The sequence below is a fragment of the Stegodyphus dumicola genome, chromosome X1 (assembly GCF_044657685.1).
Source record: "Stegodyphus dumicola isolate Sdum_Otavi_A_Nest chromosome X1, ASM4465768v1".
Lineage (NCBI taxonomy): Eukaryota > Metazoa > Arthropoda > Arachnida > Araneae > Eresidae > Stegodyphus > Stegodyphus dumicola.
The window spans coordinates 167,558,661-167,585,334 of NC_140780.1; the positions used below are offsets into that span (position 1 = coordinate 167,558,661).

General features: G+C 35.0%; 1 protein-coding gene across 2 annotated transcripts in view; it reads right to left on the bottom strand.

Annotated features, from left to right (window-relative positions):
- Positions 1-1,626: 1,626 nt before the first annotated feature.
- ple (tyrosine hydroxylase ple) overlaps positions 1,627-26,674 on the bottom strand; it is a 133,646-nt gene continuing 108,598 nt past the window's right edge. For both annotated transcript variants that reach the window (XM_085807137.1, XM_085807136.1), the window contains 6 exons: positions 19,637-19,782; positions 19,046-19,181; positions 18,510-18,636; positions 18,235-18,330; positions 10,448-10,581; positions 1,627-3,302 (listed from right to left, as the gene is read on the bottom strand). In XM_085807137.1, coding sequence (XP_085663263.1) covers positions 3,134-3,302; positions 10,448-10,581; positions 18,235-18,330; positions 18,510-18,636; positions 19,046-19,181; positions 19,637-19,782 — 808 coding nt within the window. In that variant the 3' untranslated portion in view covers positions 1,627-3,133. The remainder of the gene's footprint in view (positions 3,303-10,447; positions 10,582-18,234; positions 18,331-18,509; positions 18,637-19,045; positions 19,182-19,636; positions 19,783-26,674) is intronic.

A 26,674-nucleotide genomic window follows, 5' to 3' on the forward strand; every position in this document is an offset into this window, starting at 1 on the left:
ACGTTTTTCAACGTTGCAAGCAGTAAAATCATGAGTGCGTTTCTTATCTGTAATTGTATTAAAAAGGGTTGAAATTTAAAATATTCTTAATTTATCCACAAAATATCCGGATAAAAAAAAGGCAGCACTAAATAATCTCGTGAAATAACAACGCTTAGAAAATGCAACAACGTGAATCGTGAACTTGAAAGAAGAGTTGAGTGAATCGTCTGCTTTCTTACCTCGATGCAGAAATTAGAGGAGAAAAAACTTTTATCATGATGTCAATAATTGGGTATTTCCGTTGTGACTCATTATTATTCGGTAATTATGACGTCATTTATTCGGTAAGTATTTTTCTTCGATATTTCGTACTCAATGTTGCGGGTTCCGGAATCTATAAACTGAATGTTTATATTTTGAGGGGCAACGCGAATTTCAGGAGTTGGCGGATTTCAGATCGGCGGACTTTCGGTATTTGACTGTATATATAATCCTCCCCTTTGTCCGTCTTATGTAATGCAATATTCTGTTCATTTGTGAAACAACACCATAATGATGTCTGTACACTGAAAACATGCACTTTCTTCGAAAGCCATGTTTTGTACCGATATTTTTATAGAAATATGATAGTGCTGTATGGACTGCCATCCAACCTCCTGCCTGGATTTGGCTGGAAGAAGATTTATTTCTATGAGTAGGTGTTAATATCCTGGTCGGAAGCTTGCTCAACGGCGAGTAATAGTAGTACTACTAATAATAGGACTTTGCCACATGAATTGCGTACTTTGAATTGCTTAATTTCATGGTAGCTTAAATCCCAGGTACTTACGTATTATCGCAACCAGGTTGGCGCTATTTGTAAGTTTGAGTAAAAAAGTATGAATAGAAAGAAAATGTACATTTATTAATTACAGATAATTTTTAATACAGTTTTTTATATTATTTTGTTTTAAAATATAAAATAGCAATTAAACCCTTCCAGTTTCGAATTTGAATAAGTTGCAGAATTATTTTTTCGGTGGAAATCTTATGGCTGTTGCTTTTAGCACTAATTGAAAACCGTATTCGCCATAACCATGTACACGTCGACTTATTTTTACTTAAAAAAACATCCCAGAATTGCACAAAAATGGCATTGCGCACACTCTTCACTTTATCCATGTACACTGCTATTTTCTCATAAATTACAAAAATTTGCACGAAAATGCAGGAAAATTTTGTGAATCTCCATATGCTCTTTTTACAAAACTACGTATAACACGTAGGGTCGCAGAATTTGGCAATTTATGCGAATTTTGGCCTGGTTGCGTTAATACGTAAGTACCAAATCCCACTAGCAATACTGACGTATTTTCAATACAAGAGCTGTTTAACTTATTTAGTGCTAATAAAAGGTTTATTTAAAACCTTTTGAGTTCGTAGTTACTTTCCGTAGAAGTCAGAGACAGGATGAAACGTCGCCTGGCTGTTTACATAGAGGTAGATTTTAGTTTTGAAATACGCAATTTCCGTGTAACTTTCCTACGCGAATTTATACAGTTTTTACTGAAATTATTTCAGGTCTATTGCAAAAGCATTATATTGTACAAGTATAATTAATGTTGTGTTCTTAATATTTGCATTGATAAATAATTAGAAAATGAGTCTTTTCGAATGCTTTACATTTATTTGAACAATTACGTTACAAATTACAATATGTCAACTCTGCACATCTTTTATAAGATAAGTGAAACTTCTATTACAGTCCAAAATATCAAGCATACGCATTTATGCATTTCTGAATAATTTCTATTTCCTGACAGATTAAAGCATTATTGAGAACATTAAAAGTTAGTTAATAAAGATCTGAAATTGGCTGATGGGTAGAAAAGTTGAAAGCAAACATATTGACCTCTATTGATAAAGGAGTGTCACTGCATATGCTTATTATTATCTACCGATTGATTACTTGTCGGGATTACTATTCATTTCTCAACAAAAAACACAACGTGTTCAGTTCAATTTACATTAAAAAGAATTAAAATGCTTCTGAACAAAATAACCTACAAATACACATACACACACATATATACATATACATATATATATATCTTTGAAAAAGTCTTATAAAACATGCTTCCAAATTTTAGAAAATAAATACATGAAATCAGGAACATTAATACAGTATACATATGAATAACAATAATTCTAATTTCTGCCTTATATTTTTATACGTTTTAATGATTTGTATATAATAACAGAAGCACTGAGATTAAAGTTCCAATGAGCAAGATTATGTAAATTACATTTATGGTATGAAACATTTATTATTAATTTTGCAGTGAAAATTGAGATATTAACCTCTAATCTTCAGTACGACGTAGAATAACAATAATATGCAAGAAGTTATAGGATTCTACCATGTATTTCTCTTTACACACGTATATTTTGCTACTAGAAGTTTAAGCATGAATAGCATTATTGTATAACAAAATGCAATACACCATCAATTTATCTTAAGATGGCTTTCAAAACGATCTCAATAATAAGGATAGTTATCACAACATTTAAAGATGCTATACCTAAATCCTCTATGAGTAACATATGTTAATTATGTAGTATAACATCCATTGCGCGAAAAGTATTCGTGAATAATAAAATTTCCCTACTTAATCAAGTACATGTCAGCTCTTTTTAGAGTTTTTATTTCAAGTAAGAATACAAATATAATACAATTCTTGAACTAAATTATACAATTTTTCTTTCATTACTTAATAATGATATTTTATAAAGGTTAAAAAACAGCAAGGTAAGACAGGTTATAATTATTATGTTTTACATTATACATGGCTAATAATATAAGATGACACAAAGATAAAATGAAATATGAGAAGAATAAAAAATGCAGAGAGAAATAATTGATTGCTTTTAAATTTACTTTTAGCAATATCCGTAATAAATTATCATATATTTAGGATAATTCTGTTAGAAATGTTGAGGATTTTGTTATTCATTATGCTCTGAGTTTCGATTTAACAATTTCTTTCTAAATTGTCCATTTTCTTTAGAAAAATGATTCTGGATAAAATATTTCGGACAATTGGAGATTATACTTCGTTCAAAAGTGTTACGAATATTTGAAACACCGAATATTTGAAGTCAAAAACAGATTTCATTGAGCTGTCAGTTTCTTGATAGCAGTGGAGAGACGTACCATTTCACAACGGAGATAATCAGAGAACCACTGAAGTTTTTCATTTGAATCTAAGAGTTGAATAGACTGCGTGAAAGGTTCGTAACGTACTTCGTAGTTTCTCTTCAAATGGTGATCAACATAATGCCTAAACATGTTAAATATATAATTAGAACCCAAAAAATACTACTCTAAAAATAATAATCATATATACGGTAGTTAATAAGATGTGAAAAGAAATTATTCTTTTTAAAATTGGAATTCTTTTCTGAGAACAAAAAGGTAATGAGAAATGAAACATGAATCCATTATGTTAATGCTGTTTCTTTCGACATCTGAAATAAACAATAAAAAAGTAACTCGATTTTGGTTTTAATATGGCAGTTTATGTCATTGACAAGTTTTAACAATATTGACAAGCAGAAACATATTTTCAGTTCGCTAAGTTTATACAGCTAGAATTATCATTAGGAATTCTATTGTTTTTGTGCTAATTAGACCGCAATAAAACGAAGTTCTGATTAGCGTAAAAGATACACAAGAACACTGTCGATAAGAATACTTTGTGTGAATATAGTTTAGAGCACGTGTAACCGGCATCTTATGAAACTCGGGTATTGTGTACAATGCTGTCGTAACAAAGAATATTTAGGTATTCTGTAAAATACCAGATCTGATTTTACATAGCTTTGAGTATTCTTTACAGAACGAGATTTCTCACTTTATTTGCAACACACAAGGATATTCAAACTTAGTAGAATAAATACATCTTTTTGAATATTCAAAAAACTGGATCTGAACTGGAATATCTGCTGTCAGATAATAATGGTATACTTCCGGTATAAAATACATAATCATACTCTTATATGTAAGCAACGCTGCGATAGAGGTGGGTATAAATAATTCTCATTTGCTGTTCCACTCTAACTTTGCCCGTACACATCAGCGATAAAAATACAATTTGTTGTATAGCTTTATAAATTTCGAAAGTACTGCGGTGATGAGACAAATAAGGAAATAAAGATACGCCAAAAGATCTGTCTATATATATAAGAACAGCACTGTCTACTGTGTTTACTGTCGCCAACCAACAAAAAAGCTATGTTGATGTTGACCGTATAGAAGAAACTGCAGGGTAGTAGTTAATCAAATGCTTACTTGATAAAGAACACAACTAATGGCAAGGCACATGGGCATATGAAAATTTGCAGATAGTCACAGGGAATTTTACAGCTTGGTCACACGGAATTTGACAAGCTACAACTTGCAGACGAGACTAGGATTTGTCTGATACTATGTATTATATGACTCCGACTGGTTTCTATACAGTATTCTTAGTCTAGCATAAAATCTGGTAGTTATTTTGGGTAAGGACTGTACATATATATCAAACGCTCGTGATTAGCATTTAAAGTAAGGAAATACTAAAGGAGTATCAATTTGAACATTGGCTGGTTAGTTACTATATTGTCATCGAAGTATATTTCGCTTACCAAAGACGTAATACTAATACGATTAAACTTACAAAGTTTACTTGAAAATCATATTCATGGCGAGTAAAAATTTGCATCATTTCTGATGCAGTTATAACTCTCAAAGATACTATTTTCGGACGTGTTTAGTTCGAAAAAGGCCTAAAATCCCCTTTTTAAACATGAATGCGAGCTACTTTTTGTCAGAATGTCCTCCAAGCTCCTTTAAGCATACAGCCCTTAAACATATCGCTCCCTTAAGGATTATAGCCTTTGAGTGCTTTGCCATAAATAAATTAACTAGCCAACCACCAAGAAAATGACATTACAGAATAATGTGCCAACATTCCTTCATAGGAAAAGAACCTTCCTGAAGATTATGAAAATGTGATAGGACATGAAACATCTGATATCATGTGGTGATGAAAAAAGGAACAAGAATTAATTGAAGAATCAAGTTCTTTAAGGGTTAAGGGTAAATAAGATTTAAAAATTTGGATCATTAACTGAAAAAACGATTTTTGCAAATGTAGCAAAATCCTGGAAAATCTAATTCAGCATTTGAATAAGTTTTTAAAATATCTTTTTTTTTTCTTCCAAAGGCCGTACATTTTCTGTTTAAGCATTCATAGCTAATTGGGAGAGCCCAAAGACAGCTCAACCTAATCTTCACCGAGAACGTTGCCGGTGTGCACCATAGAGAGTGACAAAGCTATACCTGCAAAGAAGAGAGAAAGACAACACATTTAGGTCCAGACCATTGGTTTTAGACTAACAGACCAACCTCCACTGAACAACATGCCATCCAGGCGGCTTGTGAATAATATTGATAGCAGAGGACTGAAAGGTACAATTTTCCGGCCAACAATCCTGTGGAATGGTTGATTCAGAAGTTTCATGTTCTTTGATGCGAAATTATAAAGATTTAGCTTGTTTAATTAATGTACAGTAAGACCCCGCTTAACGCGGGGGATACGTTCCATCAAAGTAGAGCGTAATGCGAAACAGCGCTATACGAGGCTATCTTTACATGTAAATATTGGGGTTAGGGGAAGATGGCTAGGAAATTGGTTAGGTATTAAATTTAAAAAGTATGTTTTTTTAATAAAAATAAAACCAAACATTTATTTCTTAAAGCCCAAATTAATACCACATTATTATTTCTTGCAAAAATAAAAACAAAATATAAATAACAAAACGAATATTCTTAAAAAAAAACAAATAAAATTCTAAGTCAGTTATATTTAGTTAGCCTTCCGCGTTTTCAGTGTTCTGCCTCTTTGTGACAAAAGCATCTAATGTTGTTTGCCTTTTTCTTTTGCGTTGTTCTCTTAAAAGTTCTTCATAAACGGATAGAGCATCTCTAACACCACGCCTTACTTTTGAGCTCCTGTCAAAATTCGGATCATTTTCAATGAATTGATCCATTATTTCAGTTATGGTAGACAAACTCCTTTTTACAAACGCCATCGAAAGTTCTTTTTGCTCTTCTTCTGAATCACTGCTGTCAACATTTTTGTTTTCTTCTTGTTCAGTTAATTCCTTGAGCTCATCATTAGAAAGACTAGCCGCTGCTTCTTGAATTATTTCTTCGACATCTTCCACATTTACCCCTTCAAAATATGTCTGTACAATACCGCACCAAACAAGAAATACAAGTACACTCTTTCGGATATGTATTTGAAACCTATCGCTGCATAATATTTCGGGGAATCCCCGTATGCTGCGAGCGATTTCGTGGAATCCCCGGTTGAAATAAAAGAGCGCTAAACCGAAACAGCGCTAAACGAAACAGCGTTAAGCGGGGTCTTACTGTACATTCTTATGCATGCTATATGCATGCTGTATTCTTGGATGCTAACTTTTAAGAATCTCATAAATCAACCACTGCAAGTCATTGTTGGTGGGAAAATCTTTTCAATACTCAGCTAAGCGAAAAATTTCACTGTGGGGATTATATTGCCCAGAGGCTTTTAACATCCATAAAAATATTTTTTTAAATAAATGATCCAAATTCTAGATCTTATTTGCTCTCAGCATTTGAAGAACTTAGTTTCTTAGTTGATTTTCATTCACATGTATATGAAACGCAGATTCAACAATAGATGGTTCTGAGTGTTTCGTTCCCTAGAATCTTTTCATACCCTTTTCGAATATTATCTTATTGCGATTGAACATTGGCGCTTAATCATGTAATTTCATTTTTTAGCTGCTGAAGAAGAAGGTGAAGTCAAATCTTTGAAAACAGACCTGCAACTTTAACTGACATTATGCCAATTTTCGATGAAAATTCTGTTTTCCTTCGAATTAAGTTCATTATTAGCATATTTAGCATTTTCCAATTATGCGTTCTTTCCTATCGCCTATCTGTTTCGAATGTTTTTGCTTTCTTCGTGAATAATTTCCTTTCGTCGAAATAAAAAAGTACTAGTTAATATTTCTTTTCTCTTATTAAGAATTATGTCTTATTAAGAACCTATTTTTTCCTTATCACAATCTAAGATTAGATTAGAAGAAAAACAGCCTAAGGAACTCAAGCGACATTAGAAATAGAATAGAAACTAGAGCTTCTTTATTAACAACTGTTAGGGTAAACTGTCTTTAGCCGATCAAACGCCAAATAATATATTATGCTAACTGAAATTCATAGTGCTAATAATAACATTCGATAGCAGACTTAATAAATCCTTAATAAATCTAAGTGACATTCGAAGTGAGTGTGGATGCAGTTGAGCTTCTGTATTCTCGCACTTTAGATTAAATTATCTTTCTTAAACTTATAGCCGTCAATAAGCACCTTATGCTGACTGAAATTCATGGTTCTGATAACACTCGATTTTGTCTCTTGCAAATGGGCAAGAAAGTTTTGAATGTAATCATTAGATGGTCAGGGCTATTGATGAGGTTATTTGATTGGAGCAAAGCACAAGAGTGCTATCTGCTAAAGAGGAAGGATGTCTTCATGAGTTTCTAAAGCAGTCTGGCTCATATTCAGGTTACTCATGGGAAAACCCCCGAAACCCAACTATGCAGCCAGCTCGTTTGCTTTAATTCCAACCCAGGTTGAACTAACAATGCTTAGTAGTTTTAACCACTCGGCCACTGGTAAAACCATTATCAGATAGAGGTAAGTTTAAGAATAAAGGTAAGTTCTTTCCTATATTGTTGATATAACAGCCACTAACACCCAATCAACATTACAAAGTGCAGAACTTAATACAATTTTAATTAGTTCAATTGTCATAATTTATTTAAGTATCGATATGTCTGACTTGAAAGATGAAATCATTTCCTTCCATTAAAATGTTTTATGCCAATAATCACTTTCAGTAATTTAAAATATCGTTAATAAATTTAGAATCCAAAGCATTAGCATTCTTAGTTATTTGCTCTTATATTTCCAAAACAAAAAAAACAAAAAAAAAAAACAAAAAAAACAAAAAAAAAATTTCGGATTGGCCAGCCAGATCTTCTGACCTTAACCCTATACAGCGTGTTTGTGACGCTCTTGCAAGGACAATTTCATATGGCAGTTCCCTTCCGAGAATCATCTCGAAGTTGAAAATTGCCTTGCTGCAGGAGGAAGATCGACTCACAGGGACTTCTCAACTGCTTCTTCGTCGCCCAGACGGTATGGTAATTACGGGCGCCTACTACAGTACGGAAGGGCCCGGGTTTGAATCCCGGAGAAGACATGAATGTTTATAAATGTATAGTGTCGGTGCGATATGGCGACACTCTAAATATGCGGCGAACCGAAAGTCTTCTCTTGTGGACTGGTGGGAGTGGAGAGGGGTGGGAGACCCCGGATTATCTCCGGGGTGCTCTTCCTGAAAATTGGGGGTGGAAAATGGAAGTCCACCCTCTATTCGGAGTAGGCTCTGGCAACCATTGTTCCATGTAATATGGAAATGACAACAACAGTAATTTTGTTTACGTTAATTATCTTCCTCGTGCTCGAATCGTAGCAGTTAGAATGGCTGTTTAGATTCGTCCCATTAATTGCCTTGAAACTGGAAAAATAAAATTAGGTGAAACAAATTGCAGTTTCCTAGATATGCAAAGTCTCAGAGAACAGAAATTTCATGATTGTGGTCTTTCAGTGGCCGAGTGGCTAAGGCTTTTGAACCCTGGTAATTCGACACGATTTCGAATCCCTGCGAACGAATTACTAGCTATATTAGAGAGTTTTAATTGTTTTCTGTATTTACGACGTGGATACGGGACAGTTTCGCTCAGAAAGACTTTCTCGAAAACTATCTTCCTTGGCTAATAATCCTATTATTAGCCTATTATTAGCTTTGCCTTACTTAGTTTAACCAAAAGCTCATTACTCAGAGAACAAATTAAATAAGCAGATGAATGAACCAAGAAACACTGACACATTTGCACAAATAGATGTTGTTTGAATTTCCCATTTTCTGGAATTTTACTTTCCACGAGAAACATATGATAAAATAAATAAATAAATAAATAAGTAAATAAATAATAAAAATAAAAAATAAATTAAATCTGAAAGCTTTTAAATTTTATATTACACCCAAACGGACGTTTATTTAACTTTTTCTGCCTTACCTTCATTTACTAAATAAATATCATGTTCTTCGCATTTAAACCATAAAATTCAATTCAACAGCAACACCATAAAATAATTAAAAAGATCATATCTTTAGAATTTACGATACACAATCTCGCGCTTTGGAGATAAAATTGTTATTTTTTTCCGCACAGTCTTGCCATTGCTTGTTTTGAAATCGTTGAGTTTGTTAATCAAAAATTCGTTAAAGTTTTATAAAGCATGAAATAGATAATAAAAAAAATTACAAATCTGGGCTTCCCGATGTCCATATTCATGTGGAGGACTACGCTATTCAAAATTTGATGTCTTTAGGTACCTTTTTTTTTTCCCAGTGCGAGAAACATACGTATATTTTCTTCATTATTTAATTTCTTTAAATATAATGCAGGACTCTAATATTTGGTGGCTACAGATTGGAAAGTGAAACACCGTTTATAGTGAACCAACGCAAACTGTCAAAAGAAATTAATGGCCCTTCTCTGAAAATTGCCCCTCTAGGCTAAAAAAAAAATGAACTCGTACATTGATAACTAAATACAATAATTTAAAAATTTTTTAAATACAAAATTTTTAAATGTTTTTTTCTGCTAACTCAATTAACAATGGCTTGCTAATTATAAAACACTACATTAGGTTCTTTTATTATCATTTCTAAGGTAAACACATTCCTCCATTACGCAATCGATGTACGAAGTTTATTATTTATAGTCTTCTACATTTTTCTTCTCGGAGTGATAGATCACTTTTAGAAGATATTTCTCTTCTCAAAATGAATGCTTTATTAAATTTTTCTGTGATAATATATGTAATAAATCAAAAACGCATTTCATTTGTAATCAAAGAGGGTCTGATATTAGAAGATTATACATTTAAAACCATGTTTTCAATGCAACCTGGAGGAAGTAATGTAGGATTACAAAAGAAAATTGTTAGAAAAAAACCATAAGAGTTAGTTTATTAACTTAAACTCAAGATCAAATACATATTTCAAGAAACAATTTAGTACAGATCAACAGAAATCTCAGATCTCTTCTGGAAACATCTCTGCACTTTTGATCTGTCTCAAATTCATTGAGCTTTACGGTTTTCCTTTACATGAATACACATTATATTTCCTTTTTTCATTGGGTTCCTTTTATCCCAAGGTTCCTCTTTTCATTGGAGTACTTAGAACTAAATATAATACTTATACTTAACTTATAACTATGGATATTTATCTCAGTTACACATTTTGAAACTCACCTGAACTTTTCTTTAGCATCATCAAAACTTTCTGCAACATAATAAACATCCTGATAATCCTGATCTTGATAAGGTTGAACAGCAGCTTTTTCAGGATCAAAAACACGATGCTCGGGTTTATCTGATAAAGCATGCTAAAAAAAAAAAAAAAAAAAAAAAATGCGGATGAAAATTCTGGGAAAAGGCAAAACTTTTTGCTAAATGATTTTAAGAAAAGAAACAATCTGTGTGATAGAATTAACGACATTAAAACTCTGGATACTATATTCAAAATCCAAAGCCAAACAGGTATGCTAAAAAGGTACGGCTCTTATGTTTTTTACAGTCTTACGAACCAGTTTCCTTTTAGAAAGAAAGGTAAACAGTTCTCAACAAAATGCAAAAATTATAAAATTCAAATTATTTTTTGAGTTATGATAGTTTATATCGGACAGCGTATCAAAGATGCTCGTTAAAAGGGGCAAACATGAGCAACTGTGCACGTTTATTTACATTTTGGCTCCTCTGTGGTCAACTACGGTATTTAGTTTCCGGTGCAAACTTTTTGGGTCCTCATTGCTTCTGCTGCTAAAAATACCCCGTAGAAACTCATAAATTTTTTTACGGGGAATTGACCTACGGTTACCCTGTAGGGTTTATATTTATTTTAACTAACAGTTATTTTAAGTTTAAGCTATCTTTCCTGTCAAGCCTTTACTTTCCCCTAGAATTGCCAATGCCAGAGTATGTAAATTGTAGTAGAACGCGCAGTATATTCAAATTTTAGCAGAAGTAAGTTGAGTTTAAATAGAAGGAAACGAGCTTGTAAGTGTGCTTCTTGAATCGCTAACGTGAAGGTTGCTAGGTAGAAATTTAAGAATCGCGCGTTTCGGCCTGTGTGCCTATCTCGGCAGTTCGTTGAATCTTCAACTGCTTAATCAGTAAGCTTGCTGAATCTCAGCTGTATCTTAGAACGCGGTTAGGTTAGTTACGATTTCAGAGCCTCGTATGTAGTGATCTAGTTGTTTATTCATCCTGTCATTAATTTTCAGTTTCACATTTCTGTTTTGTTAAACCGCCGGGTCGGCGTAGTTTGTGAGCGTCAAGTGAACGCAGCTGTTATTTCTAAAGTGGAATAAAAAGAGCTTTAAACCCTTCTTACGTGTTTGTGTAAATTTACTACCACGGTTAGTAATCACTACCACGGTTGCTGGCAAGTTGGGGCCACACAATACTACAACCCGTAGGCCAAATCCTCGTAAAAACTCACAGACGGAAACCCGTACAACCGTACGAGTTCCTGTAGGCCAAATCTCCGTAAAAACCCATAGAAAGAAACCCGTACAGCTGTACGGGTACCAGTAGACCAAATCCTCGTAAAAGTTCATAAACAGAAACCCATATAACTGTATGGGTACCCATAGGCCAAATCTTCATGAAAACCTATAAACAGAAACCCGTACAGAAACCTGTACAGACACGAGTAGGCCAAATTTCCGCAAAAACTGATAGAAACCTGTAAGCACCATTGTCGAAATCTCAGTAAAAACCCATAGCCAGAAGTCAGAATTTCATGCATATCCATAGGCCAAATCTCCATAAAAAATGGATATTCCGTAGGTCTATTCCTCACAAAAACCAGCAGACAAAAACCGTACACCTATACAGGTACCCATATCCAAATATAAACCAATTTTCCCTATATAAACCAATACATAAACATCTAGAGACCAATAAAGGTACCTCTTGGCAAAATCGCTGCACTTCGACCACTGAGCACCTAGTGACGAGGTCGAGTGTTACTTGGCGTCTTGGGCAAGTTTTAGCGGAGAGTACAGCTTTCGTCTGGACTATTTGTAAGAGTAATATTTATTTGTTTTCTCTAGTATGTATTGCCGAGTCAAAGCAGCCAGGTAGCAGCAGTGTTAGGTTGACGCAATGGATATTAGCGAAGATGTTGCATACAAATTTGTAGCGCAGTTGCGTGAGAGTTACGATAATCAGCGCAACTTAGAAGTTCTTAAAATTAAATTTATGGAGGAGCATGATACAATCCTAAAATCAAATTGCCCCAACTCAGAAGCGCGATTAAAGCAACTCAGTGACAGCGTCGCTATGCTTACGATCTACGCAGAAGCAGAAGCTAAAAAGAAATTATCAATTAATGATTTACAAACCCCAAGTACTTCTTCTATTCAAAGTAGTGATAAGGCAAAAATCCTAACTGAAAGCTCTAGCGGGAAAACTCGTAAAAAGAAATCGATAGATAAAGATGGTTTTGTTACCCCAAGAATTACGCATAAACGTAATTTATCAAACTCAGAGGTTGAATATCCACCTAAGAAAAATAAATTTGACCAACTATACGCAGCATAAAAGATGGATGAGGAGAAAGATGACACACCATTCGAAATCGCAAAAAAGACCGCAGGTAACATACCTCATATAGTACTCACTGATTTCGCAGGGAATTGAGATAAATTAAACGAAGAATTTGAAAAAGATCTAAGCATTAAAAAATATAACGGAAACCTAAAAGGTGGAAGATTAACTATCCGCGTGTTTGAAGCCGACCATTATGGAACAATCACCAAATTTCTGAAATCGCATTAAATACCCTTTCACACTTTTAAAATGAACTCTGATAAACCTATAAAGGCAGTTATCAAAAAACTCCCCAAAACTACTGGCTTAGAAATCTTAAAACAAGAAATTAAAGATATGGGAATACCAATAGAGAAAATTAGCCAAATTACCGCAAAAATGGATGGAGAAATTATCAAATTACCAGTTTTCCTAGCAGAAACCAAAAGAAATCCAGAAGGAAAAAAGATTTTTGACATTAAAAACTGAGAGGACTAGATGTCCAAGTAGTTAATTATAAATCAAGGCCAGGTCCCGTGCAATGTGCCAACGGTACGGGCATACACGGCACCTGTGCCACTACACACCTAGATGCCTTAAATGCGCTGAGAATCATGAAACTTATCTGTGTAAGATTAAGAAAGATGCAAATCCCCCAATCTGTGTTTTGGGCGGAAATAATCACGTTTCGTTCTATCGTGGATGGGAGAGGAACCCAGCTAACATTCAAAAGAATAGAAGCCAAAGCTGCAAATGAAGCACAGAAAAAAGCCGAAAAACTAATTTTATTCTTAACTCAGAAGATTTCCCAAAACTCTCAAACACGAATTCAAAGGAGATCCCCAAACCCACCACCTCATGGAATTCACCAAAAGCCAATCAAAACACTCCCTCATTTTTCGAGTGGCTAAAGACCCAACTAGGGCACGCAAAAATTTTCTTCAATAAATTCAAGTCAACCAAGTGTGTGTGTGTGATTATGGCGAAGCCTCGAGGGCTATCTGCCTAAGGGGGGGAATGCCTTCGTGGAGGACTTTATAGGGAAACTGGCTCGTATACACGTTACACATGGGGAAAACCACGAAAACGCCCATGCAGCCAGCCCATTCGCGGGATTCAAACCGCGGACCGAAATACCAGTGTTCAGCGACTTTACCGCTCGGCCGCTGGTGGGCCTCAAGTAACCATGACTATATTTGATCAATTCGATGTCGGGATGGCAGCTATCAAGCACTTTTCAAATATCAATTATGAATTCTAGGCCTTTAAATTATTCTCCAAGTTTAATGTCAGCTACAGCAAGCTTCCTAAAAATTTCATTCTTTAACGCCAATGTCGTTCATCATCAAATCCAAGAACTCATCGCTTACATGAACACTTATAACATAGATATAATGATGCTGAACGAGACCCATATAAAAGCAAACAGCAGAACAAATATTCAGGGATAAAGTGTCCTTCATGACGACCGCCAACATAACAAAGGAGGTGGCACGGCAATTTTAGTCAAAAGGCACCTAAAACATGCAAGATTTAATCTCCCGGATACAGGAAATATCGAAAAGATTGCTGCAATAGTTCAAGGTTTGCTCAGGTTTTAATGAACCATTCTCATTTATTTCGGTCTATCACCCCCCGGATAGCATTCTCAGAGAACACAGGATGCTCTCACAAACTCAAGCTTACCTACAGATGAAGGACAAAATAATGCGAACACATGTGGAAAAGTATGACGTATTTCACACCTGCAACTGAAGTCTGCCACCTAGTGAGTGTGAAGAGGAAGGTATCAGTCTCTCAACAGCAGTCACCTGCGTTGCATACTTCGATCGAACTGTCTGTGAGAAGTTGAAATGTCAGACCTGTCAGAGTTTCAAGGAGGAATGATATTTGGAGCGCCTTTAAATGGAGCATCGGTTACGGAAACAGCAAACCTTGTGCAGTGTGCAAGGAGTAGGGTATCAGCCGTTATGACAGCGTACACGAAAGAGGGTAAGACGACATCTTCAAAGCACAACAGTGGCCGAAAGTCAAAGCTGGCTGATAGGGATAGACGGGTCTTGAAGCGCATAGTAGCCTGAAAGCACAAGCAATCGTTATCCGAGATAACATCCGAAATGAAGAGTCATCTCCAGCACCCTGTTTCAACAAAAACTGTCAAAAGGGAACTTCACGCTGCGAACATTTATGGCAGAGTGGCAATTCGTAAACCCTTGGTGACAACAACTAATTTTTTCAAACGACGCCAATAGTGCGGAGATCACTATGGCTGGCCCACAGCAGTGGCAACAGGTAACATGGTCAGATGAATCGTCATTCACCCTATTTCAGACGACCGGACGCGTTTATGTCTGGAGAACGCCCAAAGAAGCGTTTCATCCTGACTGCCTCTTGCCGACTTTGAAGCATGGGGGTGGCGCCATTATGGTATGAGGTGCGATATCTTGGCGTGGTCGTGGGTCACTTGTTATTATGCATGGAAGGATCACATCCAATCACTATCTAAGCATTCTAGGGAATCATGACCATCCTTTTGCCCAGAATGTATTCCCTGGGGAGCAACCGCCTTTTCAAGACGACAACACCCCTATCCACACTGCTAGGTGTAATCAAGAATGATTTGAAAAGCATGGCGATGCAATTGAACATCTCGCTTGGCCCTCTCAGTCTCCAGACTCGAATATTATTGAACATTTATGGGCATATTTGGAGTCCAAACTTAGTTCCCGATTTCCTCCTCCATCCGGACTTTTGGAATTAGAGACCGCTCTGGAAGAGGAACTTAATATTCCTTTAAATATTGTCCATGATCTTCATGCATCTATCCCACGTCGCATTCAATCTGTACTTCAGTCAAAGGGTGGTCCAAGCCCCTATTAATAAAGATTTTCCATTATTTCAGAGGTGTTCGTATTATTTTGTCCTCCATCTGTACTTTAATCGCAGGTGATATAAACGCAAAGCACTTTTCCTGGAACTGTAGGAGTGAAAACAGAAATGGAAGAATTCTCTATAATTATGCTCTTAATTCCAACATCAGAATTATCGCCCCAGACATCCTCACAAGATATCATCAGGATGGAAGAGGAGATATACTGGATCTATTAATTTTAAATAATATCACAGCTCTCCCTGTTTGGAAGTAAAAGACGAATTATCTTCTGGTCACAGACCAATTAATTTTGATTTTTATGGGTTCTATTAACCTCTTCAAAAAATTCAGCAAAACGTTAACTGGACATTTTTCAGAAGCCAACTTACCAGCATTCCATGTAGAATTTCCATTAATCACTGCGCGGATTTGGAAAATGGGATCCACAATTTAAACTCAAAAATTCAAAGCCCAATTAAAAACTCTTCTTATACTAGCAGGAATAATAACCATCAGAAACTCTTTGAGAATATTATTAATTTAATCAAACAGCGAAACCATAAAAGAAAGCAATGGTAACAAATTATGAATCCAAAGATAAAAGCTATGTAAACTACCTTACGAGGAAGATTAAACAGGAGATCACGAAGAGGATTACTCGAATAGGATAGATTACTCGAAGATATAGGTTTAAGCACCAACACGGTTTGGAAAATTGCAAGTTCGTTATGAAGCACCCAGACAAGATATTTATACCCGATAGATTACATGGGTCAGACTCATCACTCCGAGGCAGAAATTGCGGAAATTATGGCATTAAACTTTAGCAAAGTTTTCGAAAAGCACACGGATGAAAATTCAGATCATGAAATACAGATTTACCAGGTAGTAGAAAGTATAAAAAATAGACGACTTCGTTAAATTCACATCGCCTTCACAAGTAAAAGAAGTTATTAAAAAATTAAAGAAAAGAAAAGCGAGGGGTTTTGATGATATAAATAGAGAAGCGTTACAAGCCCTCCCAAGGAACTGTATTGTTCTGCTCTGCAACATTTTTAATGCTTGTATCAGATTAGCCCATTTTCCGCAGCAGTGGAAACACTCTTTAGTAATTACATTTCTAATACCGGGAAAAACTCCTCGCGATGTTTACAGTTACAGACCCATCAGCTTACTTCCCGCCATCGGAAAGTGTTTGAAAGAATTTTGAGTGTTCGACTGACAAAGCATCTGGAAAAATTAAATCTCATTGGCCAGAATGAGTTTGGATTTCGTTCTGGACATTCTACAACTCGCCAAATCCTCAATATAATAGAATATATTGCACAGGAATTCTAGAAACAGACGTCGTATTCCTGAAAGGCAGCAAAATGTTACAGAAAGAATGCCGGTGAAGAATTACACTAATCGTTATTTGAAGTTTATTCAGAGCATGCTGCAGATTTATAGACTCAGCTGAAATAACTGAACCATTTACATAATTTGCTATGAAAGTGCAGAGTACTTCAGAGAAAATCTCAAATAATACATGGCCTAGACCTTATAACATGTTTGGTACCTTGGCTTGATAATTTGGTTATTGATAATTTGGAGCATTGACGAACTTATGAAACATATTTTTTGTGAGATACATATTGATGACTGGTGTGAATGATGTTTGATGATGTAGGACATCGATGGCTGATGAGTGATGTATTAGATTAATATGAATTTCAGAATTAACAATTTTATGTTGACACTCCTAGATACAATCAACCACTTCATCGAAATCAATGCAGTTTACTTCGAGTGAGTTTTTTCTTTGAAATATCTGGAGATATTTCCTTTTCCATTTAATACTCATTGGCTCTGGAGTGGCCTTTTCTCAGCTGTACTGAAAGGGATGAATTAATTGATATATGCAAAATATCATGCAAGTTGTCTCCTAATTACTCTCTCAAATCCGTTTTTTATGCAGTGACGAATGTTGACACAATATTTATCCAATTTACGAGATATAATTTTTACAGCACGTTTTAAAATTCCTAATTAATAACGTATCTAGAAGAACATCTTTTTGGAAATGCTTGTTAATATGACCTTTCCCATTTTGGAAAAGGCCATAATAGTTCTATTTTAATACTTCAGGTAATATCTAGAATAATTTGTATTGTTAGGGCTGCTACTGTCATCACGATTGAAAATTTTTCACGTGTGCTAAAGTAATTTCGATCAGGTGGAATATTTCTGCAGAGATAACCTCTACATGTCTCTTCTGGCAATATTATTGCAAAACAGGAAATTGTAATAATCAGATAGAAGATCTATATAGTTATTGCAAAATGTAAGAGGTAATTTTATGTTTCTAATTTTATAATTTCGAACTAAAAGTACTAAAACATTTGCTATAGTTTTCATGAAGAAACTTTACCGTTTTATTGACAAAAATTGCACATCAAAATGGGCAACAAGCACAAATTAAATGCGTTGTATTTGACTGATATGAGAGCACTATGTTTACGATGAACAGTGCTAATAAACAGAGAAATGCACTTGACATCAGATTTTTAAAAGTGCAGAATTATTGAATTACTTGTAGCTCTCCAAAAGACGACAGGAGACCAGCTCCGTAAGCTCTCGTTTTCCCATCTTCTTTGCAAAGACCAAATTCAACCGTGAACCAGTAAAGCTAAAAGATGTAAACATATTACTGAAGTAAAAGGGTTAAGTAAATTTTAATGAACTAGATGCAAATATTCTAGACATTTAAATTACATTTTCCCCCATTTCTATATATGATCCATTTCTTGATTTAATTATAAATTCGGAAAACAGAAATCTAAAGAAAATTAGTAAAACATTACGTACAGTTGCAAACTTTTCAATATCAACATCTGCTGCTCCTAAGGAAGCAAGCCCAATCTCTTGCGAAAATTGAGAGAAATTTGGGTCAGATAGCATTGGGATATGTCCCAGTAGTTCGTGAATACAGTCACTGTAGGAAATAATAATAATAATAATAATAATTAGTAAAACATTAAATGTTACCATATCAACTCAGTGTTTAAAAACTTTGCTTATTTATTTTTGAATTTAGCATTTATTAATTGCTTACAAAGGAGAAAGCAAATGACATTTTTTAAGTCTAATATCTATTTACCTAGCATTATCCTTATGAATTCCCGTACATAGTATAATACTGCTTTACCACCAGGAAGAAACCCACTTATTATTTATTAGAAAAATAATATTTCCAAAATCGCATGTTTGTTAATTTTTACGTACTTCGTAATATAAATGACAGTATTATGGAAATTGTCAGAATTATTGAGTAAAATACAAATAAAATATTTTGGAGCTTCAGCTCAGAAGAAAGCTACATTTAAGAGAACATAAAAAATTACGGTTCTGGAGAATGATCCGGTGACGATCCATGGCGTACATATTGAGTAGATTGAAAAACGCGAAAAGCAAGACTGGCTAAGAAATCTCTTGCTGTCAGAAGGCCAGCCGCTGGGCGAACTTGAAATCCAGTTCGTTCTGCAAAAAATGTTATCCTTTTTTCAAACACATGAGAGGAAACAAGGAAAAATGAATCAGTATCTTTCAATAGCTAATTTATTCATTGTTTCTTATAATTTAATCTGAAGATATTTTACCTCAAAGCTCATTTACAAAATATGATTTTATATACACATTTTTTACACAGGAATAGGATAAACTAAAACGTAACTTTTATTACAAATTTTAAAGAAATCTGGATATATCTCTAAGCTAACTACATATGAATTCACTTTAACATTTTTAAATTCAAAAAGTTAACTTCCTAAATTTTATGCTGTAAAATAGTACCAACTAAATCAATTGCTGAAGAAGCCATATAAAAATATAATATTTCATTGAAGAAAAAATTTCAGGAGGAAAACTTTAATAGCAAAAGAACCTACAAAACTGTTATTTTCATACTTTTGGAGATTATAAAACATTGCACGTACTTTTAAGAAATCTAGATACATCTTCCAGTTGAGGAATATTATCAGGTCTGTAGCCGCACTCCTTTTCCAATACTGCAAAAGCATCCAAATATTGTTTACAGGCATGGGTTGGAAGGTAAAGTTTCACATTCTGATACACTGTTGCCCTGAAATCATAAAAACTTTGATAAACTATCTTCTTAATAATAAACATATACCAATGACATATTTTCTGCCTCTGTCTGCTTTTAGGAAAACAGAAACCAATCAGAAAAGCTTGTCAGAAACAATGAATAAGGAAAACCCTGCTGACGTGAGCTATGTTTCGTACAATTATACTGATAAAAAAATCTGATGTGTACACCACATGACTTCCTTGTACTGAATATTAAATTATACGCATTTTTTCTTGCATTTCGTTTAAACTTATTAGATTGAATTAAACCTACTTCGCCGACAGCGCATAAACCACAACAGAATAAATGCATTCTTTAAAATTCACTTTGTTTACCATAGCGACACTCTGGCGCTAGGTTCACTTAACAGTATTATATTTCATTCATATTATAACTCAGAATGTACAAAATTTATATCATTTAAAGAATTATCTAATCGTTGCCACATGTTCTATTCAAATATTATAATAAAGCTAGAACGATGTATAAAAGAAATTAAGCAAACAAAACAAAAAAGAAACAGTTTTTCACAGACGATTGAGTATTTCTCATTGAATTAATTCAGTTCTCTCTTCGCGACAAGGCAAAAATACATAAAAACTCAAAATATCTGTATTAAAAATTACGAAGTAAATCTTAAACACTTATTTCCTCGAAAAAATTCCAGAAAGGATTAAGCATGATTTAATTCGCAATAATAAAAGAAGGCGTTATCTTTGTTGTTGCGAATCTAAGTTTCTCTAGATTGGCAACAAATCCGCTATCCTGCTGTTTCAAATGTAAACAAGAGCAATGTCCGCCATCAAAAACATTATTAGGCTTAGCGGCACTTAAACAATTTTAACATTGTTGATAATTCTAAAAATATTACATACAGATTTACTAAAGGCATAAAACCTTAACCGGAAGATAAGAACAACATAATTCAATCATTTTTAAAGCAAAAAATGTACAATTTACAAACATTTTACAAAGTAAAGAAACTGAGATCACTGAGCCGGGTAACAGAGTGGATATATATATAAATATATTTATATACGTTTGGTGCGGCCGATTGCAACCAAAATACGAGGTGCATATCTACATGTTATAGCAGTCCTATATACAAAATTTCAACGTTCTGCGGCTACTCGTTTTTAAGTAGCCGTCATCCTCGAAGAACTGTCCCAAATACATCGAAGAGGGCAATATTCTCAAATATAGTGCTGACCATCATGTTCCCGTAGTAGAAGCAAGGCAGGCTGTAGCAAACAAAAAGTCCTATGCGAAAGTGGCAGGAACTCAGGTGTCTACTCCTGCAAAGGAAGATTTCCTGAAAGTCATGACTCCAATAATAGTGCGTTGCAAGGATCTTTTGAAAGTGCGTTAAAACAGCAGGCTGACTACTTCGAAAAAATCTTAGCAGGATTGGATCAAAAATATGAAAGCATGTTCAACAAGCTCGATACAAAGTTGAGCGAGATATCAGAATGCACTAGAGATAAGCATATTGGGAAAGAGCTCTTGAGTCTGACAGTGACCTGGACTTGGATGAGCATATTACGGAACTAGAAATAGTAAGAAGTAAGGGCAAGAAGCTCCATTCTAAATCAGAACCAATAACAAGGGAAGCCTGCATTCAAAGCAAGTTTGACATGAGCAAACCAAAAAAGCCTGTCCAAGGTTAGAAACCGGGATTTTATTCATAAAATAAGTTGTTTTTTTTCCCTGCTTCACTCTCTCATCTAGTTCGATGGGACCTACGTTTTGTTCATGGAATGCAAGAAGTATCTCCAACAAAAGAAACTTTATCATTAGCAGGAAAGAATTCTTCTGCAACGTGTTAATTATTCAGGAGACCTGGCATTCTAATTTAGACGATTTTTGCTTACCCGATAAAGTTATTTTTCGCAAAGATTGATTAAGCTCCTACCAAGGCGGGGGTCTAATGATTGCCATCAAGAAACAATGGGCAAGCTTATTTGTACAAGATAGCAGTTATGATTTAGCGGGAGGGGAAATTATGAGAGTAGATCTCCGAGCAAATAGTTCCGATATTTCAGTGATCAATGTCTATCTTCCCAATAGCCAGTTCAGAGTGAAAGAGTGGGATAAAGTTCTGGCTACGTTGCCCGGCAAGTTTATTATCTTAGGAGACTTCAACTGTCACAACCCGGCTTGGGGGTCAAGCAGGCTGTCAGCAGGGGGTAGAGTGCTTTTGGAGTGGTGTAACAACAACAACCTTTGCATTCTAAATACAGGGAAGCCCACTCATGTAAGTCCCAGAGCAATTGAATCCTGCATTGACATCGCTTTGTGCTTTGCCGAGCTCTATGGTCAATTGAAATGGGAAGTTTCTTCTGATCCCTTTAGCAGTGACCACTACCCTATAAAAATTAAGTTCGCAAATGATAACAATGCCTCTGCTGCTGGCAACCAGAGAATATTCGTTCGCTGTGACTGGAAGAAGTTCGCCACAGAAAGCAGTAACAGATTCAGGGCTTTGCACCCAAAAGAAAGGAACCTGGAAAATTTCAACCGCATCTTGAGCACCACGAAGAAGGAGAACCTCAAAAAAATTGCGATTCAACGCAAAAACAGCCCATGGTGGGACACAGAATGTAACTTCATTCTTGGCCAGAAAAGGAAATGTCTTAGACTCGCTAAAACTCATCTTTCAAGAGGATACTGGATATCTTACAAGAAATGGAATGCTTACCTTAAGAGGGTCATTAATATCAAGAGAAGGTTTTATTGGGAAAAAATATGTAGTCATACCAGAAAGGATGGCAATTTATTTAGGATAGTTAAAAATATTCAAAATAACAAAAGTCAGGTCCAGTTCTCTAACAATATCTTAAAGTACCAGAATGGCCACGCCTGGTCACCTGAAGAGCAAAGTATAGTATTTGCTAAGTACTATTCAAGATTCACTGTTCAAAAGTTCATTTCCCTGGATTTTAGTGACGAAGAGAGTAGCTGTATTAATAACCCCTTCTCAGGTTTTGAGCTCGATAAAGCTATCAGGAGCCTCAAAAACTCAGCTCCGGGACAAGACGACCTTACAAGATATGCTATCACAGTTTTAGCTGATGATTGCAAGCAAGCACTCCTTGAGACCTGCAACAAGTCATGGAATTTGGGTCTAATCCCTAAGAATTGGAAAGAAGCTATTGTTATCCCGTTTTTGAAACCTGGGGGCGACAGTGCGCTGGTTTCTAGCTACAGACCAATTTCTTTAACGCAAATTCTTGCCAAAGTAATGGAAAGGATGATTCTCAATAGATTACTTCCGAGGATCCAGCAAAGTGAAAGACTCTCAAACATGCATTACGGCTTTATTCCAAATGGAAGTTGTCTGGTCTTGCTTAATAAATTGTTCAGTAGTATCCTGCACCACAGGAAGCAAAGGAAAGTTGTTCAACTGGTGGCTCTTGATCTCGAAGCTGCATTTGATTCAGTTTGGCATGATGGCCTGCCCTATAAAATCATGCAATTCGGAGTTAAAGGGAATAGCATCCTGTGGATTGATAATTTCTTAAACCTGAGAACTATTAGAGTAAAGTGGAGAGGGGTTCTTTCAAAAAGCTATGAAATTATCAGTGGAGGCCCTCAGGGCTGCATTTTGTCTCCTATTTTCTTCACAATTTTCATGCACGATATCTATGAAATTATCCCGGCTGATGTCGACTGCTACGTGTATGCGGACGACATATTCCTCTACAGTGCAGATGTCTCGCCCTCCAAGGTAGTCAGTAATTTGCAGCGTGCGCTGTTCAAAGTGCATAGATGGGCTAAAGAGTGGAACTTATGCATTTCCCCAGAGAAAAGTAAATCGATTATTTTCGGCGGGTCAAGGAGTAGTGAAGAGAATCTATTGAAGCTTGATGGTGTTAGCATCCCTACGGAAGATCACATTAAAATTCTGGGCTTGTGGTTTGATAGTAAATTGAGCTGGAACGTCCATGTTAATAAAATAGTACCGAAACTGGAAAGACTGCTGAATGCTTTTAAATTTATCGAGAGCCCTAGGTGGGGTGCCAGAAAAGTGGATCTCGTTAATATTGCAAATGCTACAATAAGAGGAAGATTAGAATATGGCAGCTGTCTCCTTTTGTCTACCTCTCAACAAAATAAGAAAAAGCTCGAAATAGTTTATAATCACGCTTTAAGACTGGCTATAGGGGCGCCTATTAGCACTCCTCTCCCGTTGTTATATGTTGAAGCAGGGGTCTTTGCCTTAGATACAAGAAGATGCATCACCGCAATGAAGTTCCTAATAAAGAATATCGCTCTGTCAGCAGCCTCTCCCATTGCGGAAAATCTGAAAAATTGCTTGCAAAGATGCAAGTGGAGCAAAATACGTAAGCCCATTAGCCAGTGTGTTAAAGATAAGCTAAGCAATCTCGATCTAGATTTCAGTAAGTGCATTACTTTTAACAATGAACTAGATTTTTCTGAAGAAGTTAAGTGTTGTTTCAAAACTAATGAGTATGAGTTTCAGAATAAAAATCTTTCGGATGTGGAGATACAGCAATTTTTCCGTTCCATTATTAATGATTACGTGAATCAAGGGTTTAAAATCTATGCTACAGACGCTTCCAAGTCCGACACAGGAGTTGGCATTGCGGTTGTAGATCGTACCGCGGCAATTGTCAGTCAGCGCATTGACAATAGAAACTCCATCTTTTCAGCTGAGGCTTGAGCCATTTGTAAGCTCCTTGAGATACTGATCCTCACGATAAGATTGCTATCCTTACAGATAGCAAATCTGTAGTCAGCGCGTTGAGCTGTGTTCATAGGAGATCCAACTCTCATTCTTAAGCTCTTCGAGCGGATTAAGTCTTTCCATGACCTCACAGTCATCTGGGTTCCTGGCCATAAGGGTATAGGGTTCAATGAAAAAGCGGATAAAGTTGCGAAAAGAAGAAATATGAATAACTGGGGGGATATTTCAGCAGAGGATCCGTGTAGGTTCATCGAGAATACTATTAAGAAAGAGCAAGTCGACAGCTGGCAGACTTCTTACACCGGCAGCAGATTCAGCTACTGTAATGTTCACTGTGAGTGGAGTAAGGGGTTAATCTTTGGATTATGGTAACTTGGCGATTTTTTGGAGAAAATTTGGCGACCAACTCTGCTACAGCAACTCTCTATTTTTTTTTCGCCGCCATTTTGTCTTCACGAAGTAAAGACGTTTCTTTTCTTTTTATTTACTCAACACTTTTTCCAACAATCTGCTAGCCGAATTACACTTATGCTAAAAATTTCATGGAACAAAACTGCTTAATGATGACAAATATTAACTGCAAAATTGGGAAAAAGTGCAGAATCGCAAACTCCTTGCCGCGTCTTTCAGATTCGCACATACACAGTAACCATGTACACGTCGACTTATTTTTACTTAAAAAAACATCCCAGAATTGCACAAAAATGGCATTGCGCACACTCTTGACTTCATCCATCTACACATCTATTTTCTCATAAATTACAAAAACTTGCACGAAAATGCAGGAAAATTTTGTGAATCTTTAAACTCGGTAAAAAGCACATATATAAAATTACCTGATCGCGAAAAAATATATACCCTTTCCAAGGTTGAACATTTCCACGTATAAAATAAATAAAATATCCAAAATCTTTTACCTCTAAATTATCTATTATAAACGTCACCAACGAATTTATAACGCAAACATTAAAAATGGTTGCAAATACTTAGTGTCAAATATTTAAATTATTTCCATGCACGTTTACTTCCACTGAAACGTATACCAAACTGCTACAAAAATATAATTCACAAAATAACTATCATTTAATTAAAATATAATTAAACCATGTACACGTCGACTTATTTTTACTTAAAAAAACATCCCAGAATTGCACAAAAATGGCATTGCGCACACTCTTCACTATATCCATGTACACTGCTTTTTTCTCATAAATTAGAAAAATTTTACGAAAATGCATGAAAATTTTGCGAATCTTTAAATCTGGTAAAAAGAACATATATGAAATTACCTCTTCGCGAAAAAGTATATACCCTTTCCAAGGATGAACATTTCCACGTATAAAATAAAATATCCAAAAACTTTTACCTCTAAATTATCTATTATAAACCTCACCTGCCAATTTATAACGCAAACATTAAAAATGGTTCCAAATACTTAGTGTCAAATATTTAAATTCTTTCCATGCACATTTACTTCTACTCAAACGTATTTCAAAATACTACAAACATATAACTCACAAAATCACGATCATTAAATTAAAATATAATTAAATAAAAAACACTACTTAAAATATAAATAAGGACATACATTAAATTAATATAAATTAGCTTACAATCCTAATTACTTTAAACTAAATCATTGCTAATAACAATTTTCCAATAATACCATATTAATTTATTTACTCCTTAAATTTAGAACAATGCAACAATAAAAAAATAATATCCTCAAATGATTAAAAATACTAACTTACCTAATCTTCTACAGAATCTTGAGTGCATGGCGGATCACAAAATGTCCATTTTCACCAGATTTCTTGCATCGCCATTCAAACTTATCTGTAATATCCTTCCTTTCACACAATCTCATTTCATTCTCACATGTTGGACATTCATACTTATCCGCAATTAATCCTACACTCATACACCATTCAACCAATTCTTTTGAATTATCAGATAAACGCATTAAAAATTTAGAATTCACTTTAGATAGCGCCATGCGATCCAAAAATTAATCAACACTCTTTCACACAACACACAATGAAACTTAATATAAAATACTATAGTACTGCAGATAATTTTCCAAATTTACCACCTTTTCCGATTAAAGAACTGTAATTCGTCCATTAATGTCACATGACATATCTCATGATCTCTCATTTTCCTCACACAAAATAA